At 43.5% G+C, this 12,917-nt stretch overlaps 1 protein-coding gene across 4 annotated transcripts; it reads left to right on the top strand.

Annotated features, from left to right (window-relative positions):
- The first annotated feature begins 586 nt into the window (after positions 1-586).
- Positions 587-12,009, top strand: LOC104056007 (OX-2 membrane glycoprotein). Of its 4 annotated transcripts, XM_054056889.1 has the most exons (6): positions 587-726; positions 2,246-2,581; positions 7,487-7,798; positions 8,281-8,426; positions 9,166-9,261; positions 9,354-9,481. In XM_054056889.1, the coding sequence occupies exons 1-5, from the start codon at positions 636-638 to the stop codon at positions 9,223-9,225; spliced, it is 945 nt and encodes a 314-aa protein (XP_053912864.1). In that variant the 5' UTR covers positions 587-635; the 3' UTR covers positions 9,226-9,261; positions 9,354-9,481. The 4 variants fall into 4 exon arrangements, 3 of the variants coding, with proteins under 3 accessions (XP_053912864.1, XP_053912862.1, XP_053912863.1); XR_008448268.1 differs by having other exon boundaries at positions 8,281-9,261; XM_054056887.1 differs by lacking the exon at positions 9,166-9,261 and having other exon boundaries at positions 9,354-12,009.
- The last annotated feature ends 908 nt before the right edge of the window (positions 12,010-12,917 follow it).

Genomic DNA, 12,917 nt, shown 5'->3' with positions numbered 1-12,917 from the left:
AGGGAAGGGTCATGGACCTGCAGAGATGAGGGTAACTTCAGTGGAGGAGAGGGGAGACCAAGGCTCTGCTTTTTTACTGTGGTAATGCGTGGCCTAGGATTGGGATCTTGGCTTGTTCTGGTCTCCTTACAAGGGAAAAAAAGTTGCATTACAATAGCATCGGCAGCTCCTACATCTTCATTGATTTATATGTGGAGTGCAGACCTCTAACAAGGTCCTCTGAATTAAATATTGGGGACAGCTGTACTACTCATTGCTACTCATTGGCCTGAACTCCTTTCTTTGAGCTCAGATCAGGGTCAGTTTTCCTCCTGCTTTCTGTAATGTTGGGTGCTCAGACAGCTTAGAAATCTGGGCTTGTATTTAGGCAATTATAAAAACCTAACCTTATGGAGAAGGAGTTTGTGAAAAACCCAGCCTTGTAACTTGTTACCCCTGTCTGCCCAGCAGCCCAGCTGGGAAATCTTTGGTTTCTGTCTCTGACATATGTTGTCATGTCCCCTGAAATTTTTATTATTCAACTAAGTGACAGAGGGTAGGAGGTTCTTAGGAGGCCAGTCTTACGGTATCTGCAGGGAGGGGGAATGTCCCTAGAGCGAGAGCAAAGTGTATAAAAAAAGGGGAAGCTGTGCACAATGGATCAGTCATTTGCTTGTCTCGCTGAGGGTGCAGCTAAGATGATGGTTGCTTGTCTGCTTCTCTCCAGCATCTGGACCATTGCATCAGGTAACTCCCTTCTCTATCTCTCTTTGTAACTGTAGTGGCTTTAGGGACCTTGGTGGCCCTGAAAGGCTGCTGCTTTGCTGCTGGGTGCTGCAGGCCCCTCCGAGCATCCCCCAGGGTGAGCCTAGCAGTAAGAAGGTACTTGTGGCAATGCACACGACTGTTCCCATGGGTATTCAGATATGTCAGTGATGGTTCCATTGGCAATCATCCTCTCCTTAATTTACCATTTACTAGTGCATTTATATCTGCAGACAGATGTGTGAATTTATTGCAATTTGCAATCCATAGATCAGGCAATGGCAGTGTTCAAATGCACCCCATGACCTGTATGACTAAAGTTTGATTTCATCTCCTGTTGTGGCTGGAGTTTGCATGAGAGTATGGTACTGATTTGCTTTAGCCAGGACAGAATTATCTGCAGTGATAGACATGGTACTTGCAGGTGTATGCTCAGGCCACTAGAACTATGGACGCATAACATTCCTTTCTGTAAATAAAAATCATGTAGAAAAGCCTGAATTTGTTTCCAACTAGCTTTCCTGGTTGTGGCTTGCATTCTACCTTTGGCACTACTGAGCTCTGAAGAAGCAAAATGACTGGCACAGCTTCACAGCTGTCATCTTTGTCTCCTCCTGAGATCTGCCTGCGTATGGCCATAGACGTGGAGAAGGCAGGACCTGAGGGAGCTTTGCTGGGCAAGTTAGACAAGAGTGCCTCTCAGCATTGCAAACAGCCTCCGGCCTCTAAAACCTGCAAAGATATTTTCCCAGCTGATTTCTCCCTTCTCATGCTAATGTACACGTATTTTAAAAAATATTATCCTAAGGGGACTGTGGAGCTGAGCTGTCAAACCTGAGAGTATCTGTTTTGCTTGCCTGTCCCCTTGATAGTTTTTCCACGTGTGTCTGTGAATTGGAAGAGGAGATTGAAATTTTTTTTTTTTTTGGTTTTGTTTTTTTTTTTCACTGGAGACCTTTAATACCACAGCATTTATGCAGTTTCCTTCTGGTCCTACCTATCTTGCTTTTTCCTTGTGGTTTTCTGTTCTCTTCACAGTATTTCACAACTGTGGATGCACTATGTATAGATATACATGTAAGAATTTTTAGCAGCTTTACTAATTTGCTTCTCACCACCACGCAGGAAGGCTCAGTGAGCTGCACTGGCAGCCATTTGGACATTAGCATGGCTGAACTTTTAGGGAATCTCTCCGTCCTCTCCCAGGATAACAGTCTTAGCAGACAGAAGTCTGTCATTCCTAAAACTCCAGCTGCCTTTCTTGGGGGCCCTCTCTACAGCACAGGTATCAGGCTGGCAAGTTACTTTGTGTGAGAGGTTTCAGATCCACTGAAACTCTCAGGGAAATTCAGAGCTGCATTTTCATTTTGTTCCTTAGATAGAGGGGACAGAGTCACTTTCCAGGGCTGCTGGAGGGTGAGGGGCTGGGGGGACCTCTGTCGGGAGTGGGTTGTGGAAAGATGGTAAGAAATGCTGAGTGCAGAACCCACTTCTTCCTCAGGCTCGGTGAAAGTGATGCACAGAAAGGTCCAGTCAGTCCAGGTAGGAGGAAACGTTACAATTTCATGCCAGTCAGTCATGAAAGAAGATGTGCTACAGGTGACCTGGCAGAAGGAAACAGATGGACCTGAAGACAACATAGCAACTTACAGTAAAATGAATGGCCAAAAGATAGCAAAGGGTTACGTTGGCCATGTGAGCTTTGCCCACAGTGAGTTACAAGCCTCGGCTATCTCCCTTCGTGGAGTCACCCTCCAAGATGAAGGATGCTACAAGTGCATCTTCAACACGTTCCCCTTGGGGGCTGTCACCGGCAGAACGTGTCTCAATGTTTACGGTAAGGCATTGTAATTACATACAGGCTGTCATATGAGGACCAAATATTTTTCCCTGGAAAAACCTTCCCTGGTGACTGATCATTGCTAAACTGCTGTGGGAAAGGTGACTCAGCTTCCTCTCTGCTCTCCTTCTTTCTCTGGTTTTACCTCTGATGGGAAACCAGCATTCAACATTTCTTTAATTCTTTCTCGCTTTTAAGTCAACAACAGAAAGATCCAACAGCTGATGTGTAACCCATGATGTCCTCCTTTCCCTAGCCATGCACTGTGCTGACAGGTGACCTGCCGCAACTGTGGATACTCCTCTGCGTACTTTCACTGTTGCTTTTGCCTCCTAAGCTTGGAAATCAAGCACTTTTTTCTTACTCTGCCTTTGATCTCAAAAAAATTAAAGGTATTGAAAAGGAAGAGAGGCATATGCACGACCACAGTTTCCGGGAACTGATTTTGAAGCTATAAGAAAAATGAAAAGTTAGGTTAGGCTCAGTAAAAGACTGCAAAAAAGAAAAGGAGGGGGGGCTGAAATACAGTGCAGTCTGTGGGCTTTGCCACATGAATATCATGTGCAGGTCAGCATCAATTAGCTTTGAGAAGAGAGTTAAATTGTAAGTCAGGGTGGCAATATTTGACACTTCCATATGAAATTGTCAGCTAGCAAGTGCAAGCTGAAATACAGACAAATAGAAGAACTCAAAAGGATCCAGCATGAAAAGCTGTTTATCTCTTGAGGGAGTGTTTTGATTTGCTGCCTGTGAGAAAGCTGAGACATTAAATGTGCCCCAAGGACACTTGACTTTCTCATTCTTGACTCTGCTGTGAGGATGCTGGCCAAAGATCATGTTCCATGAGGAAAGCATCAGTGTCTAAGACCTGCTGCTGGTGGTATGACCCCTGCAGAATATTTTGTTTATCCCTAGTACTTTCTGCTGACAAAGACACAGACACATCCCCACTCGCATGTGCCAGGAGTCCTTGGTGTGGGGAAAAAAGATGCCCCTGGCTTATAGCAGTGAGATGACTTAAGCAATAGAGCAGAGGCAGGGTGGGAAATAGGAGAGAAAACCAAGTCTGGTGCAAAAAAATTCTTTTTTCCTTTCTCTTGGGAAAGCTCCTAGGGCAGAAAAGAGAGTTAGGAGAAATTCACTCAATATTTCAGATATGAAGAGGAAGATGTTCCTGAAAACACCCATCCCTGAGTCATTCAGAAGGTAAATACTGATTTATACACTAGAGGAAAATATGGAAGTGCCTTGTGAAGGGACCTCTTTCTCATTTATCAGGTACATCTGAACAGAGTTGGATTTGGTTTGTTTGGTTTGTTTTCTGGCTATGATTCATCCTTTAGCAGAGCACTACTACTACTACTATTACAAAAAAAATGTTTTTCTGCTACCACACACTCCTATGAACATCACTTTCTGCATCTTTGACAAAAACACTTCAATTGAGAAGGGTTTCACTTCTCTCGCAGGCAGGCATAAGTCCACTGCCCCTGCTGCACCAGAATGGGCTCACAGGCCACTTCCAGTTGATGGCTTACGGGGAGTCGTGGTGGCTTTCCTGATATATACTTCATCATGAGTAAACTATGTCAGTACTATGATGGAAGATTTTGATTTATATGTGGCGTATTTCATTGAAGCTAATTTATGTGATGCTACTTAAAAGTCACAGTTTTACTGACTTATTCCTCAACTCATAATGATGGGAACAACTTGTCTGAACAAGCCCAGAGGATGGCCTGGGATGGAGTGTGAAGTCAGCAGGGATTTCCCAACGCTCAGTGATTCAGGGCAAGGTGAGGGAGCCAGAGTCACCTGCTGAAAATTAAATGCTGCCATGTCTTTGCCCTGGAGCGGGGACTGCCAGGGAATTTACAACCTGGTAATTGCCCAATTACAACAGCCTCAGCAAGAGGGGCTGTTCCAGGATGGGCAACATCCCTGCATGATGAAGGGAAGTGAAATTGCATAAGAACTGGATACAACCCTGTGAAAAATAAATAGGTATGAGTGGAGGAATTTCAGACCTGTCTGGTTGAAAACAGCAAACCCAAGAAGAATCAAAAATTTCCTACCCTGTAGCAAAACTCGTTGGAACAGAATAGTTTCACATGTGCGTGGTGGGTCTTTCTTGAACAGCCTGCTCTCCTTACCCCTCCATTTTGTTTTGTAAATGTTTTGCTGACCTTGGTCACCGAAGAGGATGAAAATGAAACCCAGAGAGAGGATTGAGTGAGCAGGTACAGAGAGAGTGGGATGTGCCACATGAGAATGGGCAAGACTTGCTGGATGACAAAATTCCCCAGGCATTTGTTGGGCAGTCTTTAGGGATCTTCTGCCTTCATTATAGATGGCACCATTCATCTGGAAGTCTTGAGCACAGTGGAGAAATGCTATCACTATTTCTTAGATGAGAATTTAGGTATGGTGTTGTTGGTGAACACCCATATAGTTAGAAAAGGCTTTCTGTCTTCACTAGGCATAACATAATTCCTAAACTTTTTTATTAGCCTCTCCAAGGCCACTGTCAAGCCTTTAAATGCAAAAACCACATTATGACCTGACAGCCCCCCTTTAATTGCAGAAGGCCATTGCCGATGTACTTCACTAGAAGGACCCTTTTTCCAGTATTTATTCCACAGCTTGAATTTGGAACACTTGTGTTACTGCTCTGCAGGAGCTACTAAAGCAAGTACTTGCGCACATCTTTAGTGGATACTTTTTCCCTGGAGACAAATACCTTGATGAAAGTCAAAAGAAGCAGTTAATTTAAGTATATGCGTCAACAGTGGGCACGTGTTAACAAACAGTGTAGCAGGACTTCACTGCAAAAGCAAGCACTCACGCTTTTTGACTGTACATCTATTACAGACACTTGCTAAGGGGAAGCTCAACCCTACAGGATTTTTTTTTTTCATATGATAATCATTCCTTGGGGTCCAATGTGGGAAGAAAGAGGACTGCTTAGTCACCAGAATAGCAGTTGTGGGAGTGCACGCGTTTCTGCCAAGATACTGAGCAGTTTTTCTAGTCCCCACTGGAAATATGTGACAGCTTCCCTTTACTGCTATTGTACATTGCAAGCTACTATTTGAAACTGATGCTGTGGGTGGATATGTTATTTTTGTGCATCCCGTGAGTGAAAGGAGAAGTTCAGAGATCTCTTGTTAATCAAAACATAAACTGTGACACTTTTCACACATGGGAGATTTTGAGAAGTTCCAGCTGAAATCCCCTTCTACGCTTTTCTTCTTGCTCACAGATAAACAGTAGTGGGTTTCACCAACTCCCTGGAGTCTGAGCTTTTGTCTATGGGAGATGCAAAAACTGAGAAATACATCCCTTTTTTTCTAGGCAGGCAAAGCTTATAGTAAATAAATAAAATCTAGCCATAAAACCAAACCAAAATAAAAATCTTGATGGTGTAAAATATCTTGCTTCTGCCCTTGGACAGTTATGGCTTGCAGGATTCAGACAACCTCATGACCTGCCTCTGGAATTGTACCAGGAGGTTATAGGCACTGTTATGCATCTGGCACAAGTCTTTTCCCCCTTTCAAAGGATATGTGGAGCCTCCCACACCTCATTCATAAGCAAAACTTCATTTGCCTTCCAAAACAGGAAAAAAACTCCACTTTTCCTAAGAAGAATAAATAGGAGGGTTGTTATTTTTTTAAGTAGGATTGGTAAATGATAATGACATGTTTGCTAGTGTTGGCACAAAAATTAATTTAAGCATAAATATTGTGCTGACCATTGTTATTTTTTAATATGTAAATATTAATATTATACACATGGAGTACTACTTAATGTAGTAATAGATACTTTTTAAATCAGGGAGCATTCATATTAACTCAGACTTGAATGAAACTAGGATTGTCCCTGCACTTAAATTGTTAAAAATTCTCAGAAACAGGTAGAGTGTGATTTGGACCCCTATGCCATCAGCACATGCACTGAAGTAGAAGGCAGGCTGGTGATTGAGCAGGGACTTGGAATGCATGACTTCCAGAGGTCCTTTCTGACGTAGATTATTATTTTATGGCCAAGGAATAAACAGGTGATTTCCCACAGGTCGAAGGTATATCCTTTGGTGTTCAGATCTCCCCTGGAGCTATACCCAGGATGAATACACCTTCATACACTCCTTCCCTTTCTTTATTCCTATTAATTACAGTTTGTAGAAATAGGAATCAACAAGCATACTTTGTATGAGTGAGTGAGTAAACATGAATGATGCCTGCAGTTCATCCTTCTTGATGACCAATTATGACAGCATCCACAAATCTTTGTGAGTTAGAAGGAGTTCAGAACTAATGATCTTTAATGAGGGCTTTGAGGGATACTTCCCCAAACTCTACACTAGAGAGAAGGAAGTTGTACAAGCACAAAACCTCCACAGGTGAAATCCTGCAATGTAGCCACATACAAATTGTATGTTACTCTCTTGCATTAATAGATGCATTTAATCCTTTTGTCTACAAGCCTGAACATCTCAAATGGTAATAAAGCTAATTCTGTAGATACATTTAAGGGAAAAGAACAAGAATTTTTACTCCTTGGAGCCATTCAGTCCTTTCAGCAAAAAGATGACATGTAGTTGCGTGGTTTCTCTACCTGTTGCTTTTTACTTCGCCATGATCACCACTTCTCAGTTGGGATGCCACAGTGCTGCTGTTAGCAACAGAACTGAGGCACAGAAACTTCTACCCTCTTGCCATTTGTTTTTGCCAAGCTCTTAATTTCCAGTCTGCTGCCTGATCCCTTTCATGTCACTGCCAGGCTTTGGGGAAAGGCAGGCAAGATTAGATATCAAGGTTGTCCTCCAAGATAAAGGTAAATACAGATGTTTTTTGCTCAAATGTAAGCAGAAAGTAACAGATATTATTGTTATATTTGCAGTGATCTCAAATCCCAAAGTGGAGGCTAAGCTTATATCCAGTCCAGACAAACCTGAAAACTCTGAGAAAATGGTGGGGATGAGCTGCTCAGCAACAGGGAAGCCAGCTCCAAAAATTACCTGGCACCTTCCCAGGATCCTGCAGCAGAAACCGAGGGAGTACCACATCAGGCTCAGCAACCAGACTGTGACTGTCATCAGCAATTTCACCCACGCCCACTCCAAAATCCTCCAGGAATACCCGATCACCTGTGTGATCCAACATCCCTCCCTAAACAGGACCCTGGTCCTGCCCATTGATAGCCTGGCACAAGGTCAGTATGTAACCCTGCTCCTGACTTGAAGTGGAGACCATGAAATTCTTCCTGGGATAGATTAGGAAATACCTCTGAGTGCTGGGGACAGGTGAGGAAGGCATTTGGAAAAGCAGCTGGGGCTGGGGCAGCAGAGGCGATAAGGAACAGCTAGACATTCTGGGTGATGGCATCCAATGTCCAACTTCTCTTTGAGTCTCTGACATGCCATGATGTGCTCCAGCCTCCCTACCTCTGCTAAGGACTTGCAGGGTTTCCCTATCACATAGCTTGATGCACAAACACAATGTCCTGGTTTGGGTTAGCATGGCATCACACCCCAGAGATACATCTGCCTGTGCATGTGTGCTAGCATGTGTTCCCAGTGTCCCTCTCTGCCATGTCTCACCCCAGGAACTGGCCAAGGGATGTCTGAAACAGATCTGGGATATTTTTTTTAACCCCTTCATGCACAGACTGACTACCTGCTGCTTTCCCCACAGGTCCAGACAGAAGCATGGCACCGGCCATTGCTGTTGTGTTGGGGGTGCTGGTCCCCCTGACTTCCCTTCTCTTTCTCGTCTGCCTCCTCATCTGCTGCCTCAGACACCTATATGACCCAGAAAGAAACCTAACCTGGCCATGTTGGGTAGGTCCTTTTGCCAGGCGGCCACAGGGCTCACACCTGCCAGTTGCAGAAATGCTGCAACCCAGCTCTGCCCAGCCACTCCAAGGCTGGCTGCAAGCTGCCCAGCTCAGGCTGCACCTGGGGTGGAGAGGGATGAAGGATTCAGCTCTCAGCCAGACAGTTGGGTAGCAGCACAATGGGAAGGGGAAACCTGAAGGTCCTTAGCCAGGCCTATAGGCACTTAATAGAGATGACAGCTAGAAAATATTCACTTTCTCAATGACGAGACGTGGTGAGGGAGAAGGGTCACTCCGTTACTATCTTTATACACAAAATAGTTGTGCAAGCAGTGGCCGTACCCTTGCACCATTCTTCCGCATCTCTTAAAATAACCTCCCTCCAGCACAGCCAACGCAGATCATGGAGGAAGCAGCTTTGAGGATAATTCTCAAACACAAGGGAGTCTTTAGAGGAAAAATGTACCCCTGTGCAGAAAACCCAGGAGAGCACTCTGCAGGAGGGGCTGAGGTTGCTTCTGGTTTTCCACTGAGTTCGCCCTGGCCCAGGGTATGGAGGATGCAAGCTTGAGGCAGGGATAAACCAAGCAAGGCTGCATCACTTCAGAAAATCGCAGCCTGTTGCATGAAGGCACCTCATTTTTCATGTGGCATATGTCTAGGGCATGCACTCTTACTTTTGACTAGTGTTTTGGAGAAAAAAAAACAGTGGGAGGAAAGATGATAAATGTCTTCTTCCACAGCACCATGCTTCTAGACCCAAGCTGGAGCCTGCTGAGGGGGTTGCAAGGGGAAAACAATAGCCTCCCCTCACAGAGAGACACACAAGGACCTATGTGGTAATGCACACGGCCTGGATTTTTACCCCCATGCTTAAAATATCCATATATCTTGAAGAAAAAGAAAACACCAACAACCTCTTTTCTGTTAGGTCCTTCATGCCTGTACCAAAGCCAAGAAGGGTGGGCAGCACAGAACTGCAGGCAGGTGGGCTTCAACGGTGCCTCCCAGCCCTGGTGTGACGCTGAGCAGCTGGCCACCCTATGTGTGCGAGAGAGAAACTTCTTGCAGCAGCATCTTGGGATTCCAGCAAACCTCCTGTGACCTACTCTGAGGGAAACGCCAATAAGGACTATTTATAACAGATATTTATTTATTTTGTTTCACTATAATATTCTGTTTTGTGGAAAAAAGCTATGAAGTATTTATTTGAGACTCTAACTGGCTGTGTGGATCTGCATAATGAAACTCATGCTTTGTATTGTATGGGATTCTGAATGTTATGTTTAGTCCTTTTGAATATTTTAACATTGTAAGCTCAAAACAGGATGAGGGACTGTCTGGAACAGGGCAGCCAAAGAAGACCCTCACCAGGAGCCAGGGTGCAGAAAACCCGTGGAGCAGACTATTGCCCTGCTGTGAGCTTCAGGGGTTTGAACTTATTCCCCAAAGGGCATGAAAGATCATGCCAAGACTGTGACCAGCCTGAACTTGTAATCCCTGCACCGGGAGTGACATGCTTCAAGCCAGGATTCATCAGGAATGAGGAAGCTGCCAAGTCCAACTTCACCAGCCTTTCCTAGAAAGTAATGTAAAAATAGAGAGCACTTAGAGGTTTCCACTCCCCCCCTTTTTTTTTTTTTTTTGCAGTTTCCACAGTGCACTTGTTAATTTACCTAATCTACCACAGAGGTCTTTTGTTCCCAGACTTCTCACCTGCCCGCAGAAGGAAGCAGGGAAATAAAAGCACAGTTGGAGGGACAGTAGGCTGCCTAGTGGATCTTGTGCATGTTACAGTGTAGTAGCTGGGGAGTGCAGTGGGAAGCAGGAGGCTGATGACAGGCAGGATTAAGTGGTGTGATGCTGCACGTGAGCAGATATACAGCAGCACAGGACAACAAGAGTTACCTATCACTAAAATACATGGCTTATAGCCTATAGGTCAGATTTGAGCGGTTCTGGAATTCCCTGAATACTGCCTTATGCTTATGAAATCTTTCCCTGCAGAACCAGGGAGGCAGAAATGACCACTTCCCCCAGCTGATGTGGTCTTGTGGGCAGCAAGAAAATGGCTGGTGGGGACCGTCGTCTCCTCTTCTCTTGGATTCCCAGAGCAGGTGCATAATACCTGTTTTTTCCTTGCCCATCAATTTCAAATGTGCATCCAAGATGAATCAGACTGAGTTGTAGCCAGAAGTCCAAGTAACCTAAAAATGAAAGAGAGTGGGGTAGTTGAGAATGAGTAAACCCAGTCTTTGTCATAAAATGCTTTTTTAGGCTCCCTAACAGTAACAGAACAGCTAGTGAGTATGGGGAAAGTGGAACTGGCTGCAACAGTCACAACTGGGAATTTTTCTCCTGAGCCCCGTAATTGTCAAAGGACGAAGCCACATTTTTTCCAAGCTTTCCCTCTGTTGTGGCTTAATTTCCACCACCTCTGCAGGGGGAAGGAGCTGGGGGTAGAAACACGTTTTCTCCACATTAGCGGTTCATGGGGAGCAAGACGCAGGCAAGAGGGCAGAGATCAGCCAGACCCTGGCAATCCTCCTGAACAGGCTGTGCAAACTCAGACCTTGCCACTCAGCAGAGTCCACACTTATGCTTCAGGCCAGGATTGGAGATGGGTTTTTGAGTTTTAGAGGAAGGTTTTCACTAAAGTTTAAACCAATGGGTGGGTTGTTTGTTTGTTTGTTTGTTTGTTTTAAAAAAAGAGAGAAATTAGTCTCTGGCTGAATCAGAGATTCTGGAGAGTGGTAATGAAAAGGATTTTCAGAGAAAAGAGAGAAAGGCATAAAGGTGGCAATGAAACTTTGTACACCCAGGAAGATTGCAGAGTTTACCTATGATTATTTTCTACAAGCTGATCACCTGGATTGGGGAAAAGCAGGGTTTGGAGTCATAAAAGTGTCTGTTTACGTGCACAATTGTGATTTGTTTTACTATTTAGCCAAATGCAGAACTATGAAAACCTTTTGTAAGTTTCTCCTTAAGAGCACAATAGGACTAGAGACTGACTGAAAGAGTAGGGTAGCTTACAAACATGCTGTACAGGAAAGGAAAATCTTACTAATCTGTCTTTCACAGTATTAGAATGAGGTCAGCAAATGACATCCGAAGGCAGAACACTTAAAACCAATATATGTATTTGCCTTCATGCTATACAAAGCCAGCTACTAAAATGCAGTGCCATAAAGTGCCATATGCTAGTGCTGCAGAGTTAATGGAGTGTGTAATGTACACTATGTATAATTAACTGACTGTTAGCTAGGAAAAAAAGACTATGAAATAGACACAAACTACCTTTCAGGAGACAAACAAGCGTGTGACTGAGGTGACCAGAAGTTTTTACTGTGGGTGAGTAACATCATAACTGTCTTTCTGAGATTTCTTTTTGATTATCTTGTGCTTGTTTGAGTGGTTATCTCTGTTACCAATTTGGTAGTGATTCTTTGGAGGTTATATTTCAGAAGGGTTTATATAGATACTTATTATGTCTTCTAATAAATAGTATCTAGCCCATAAAATGTTGCAAATTTTGAATAGGTCTTGAGAAGTAAAATTAAAACTGATAAGAAATTAAAGTGAAATGAACTGCTCTGTTTTTCTGCTCCAACATGATTGATATAAAGCAGGTTAACTTCACAAGTAAATGGAAGGAGAACATATTTTCAAAATTTACTTTACATTAATGTTTTGAGCTACTCTTCCCACCATCACAAAAAAAAAAAAAAAAAAAAAACACAAACCCAAAAAGCAAACAAAACCACAAAAACCTAAATGTCCTTTTAAACTTAGTCCTTAGGCTACATACAATGTCCATGTTCCTGTTTTGTCACGCCAGGCTATTTCAGAGATGTACTGTGTCAGTATTTTTCCTGCCTGGGTACTGGGTTCCCAGTTCTGAGAACAGTAAGGTCTAAAGGAATCACGCCAGCAGCTCTGGCTGAAGATGTGACTTTGAAACATAGCTGAAATGCTGCCCTCCAATATTTTATAAGTTACTGGCTGAAATCGGAAGAATATTCTTTTTCTGAAGCTACTACTGTCAGAGGCATGGGACTAAATCTACACAGTGAAAAGGTACTTTGTTTTGGTGATAGAAGACTGAAAACATCATTCATCATTTCTCTGTTGTGTGGCCCTGGGAGAACGATTCATCTACTAAATACCACACTAGTAAATTTTCTTATGAACTCAGACATGGAAGAAAATATTACCTATTGTATGTCTTTCAGTTTTCAGCACCGAGTCCTGGCAAATCAGCTGAAAAAAGAGAAACACATGAATTGAGTGCATTTTTCTCTTTCATAAATGAAGTTATCAAACCAGGCAGATAAAAATCAAGTATATTTTTGTTTTCACTCTTAGTATACCAGAAATTACTCATATTTTGGAAGCCATACAAAGGGCCTTCTCATGTCTCTACTGCTTTCATCTTTGCTCATATAAAGCTGTATGTGAAAGGAGTACTGAACTCTTGTCCAAGCTGTTTGCA

The sequence above is a fragment of the Cuculus canorus genome, chromosome 1 (assembly GCF_017976375.1).
Source record: "Cuculus canorus isolate bCucCan1 chromosome 1, bCucCan1.pri, whole genome shotgun sequence".
NCBI classification, from domain to species: domain Eukaryota; kingdom Metazoa; phylum Chordata; class Aves; order Cuculiformes; family Cuculidae; genus Cuculus; species Cuculus canorus.
Note: the sequence above shows the minus strand (reverse complement) of the source record. Positions and strands in the feature narration are given on the sequence as shown.

Coding starts and splice junctions, on each gene's coding strand:
- LOC104056007 (XM_054056887.1), top strand. CDS start 636: ATGGATCAGTCATTTGCTTGTCTCGCTGAGGGTGCAGCTAAGATGATG. Junction 727..2,245: donor CATCTGGACCATTGCATCAG/GTAACTCCCTTC, acceptor CTTCTTCCTCAG/GCTCGGTGAAAGTGATGCAC. Junction 8,427..9,353: donor ACCTAACCTGGCCATGTTGG/GTAGGTCCTTTT, acceptor CTTTTCTGTTAG/GTCCTTCATGCCTGTACCAA.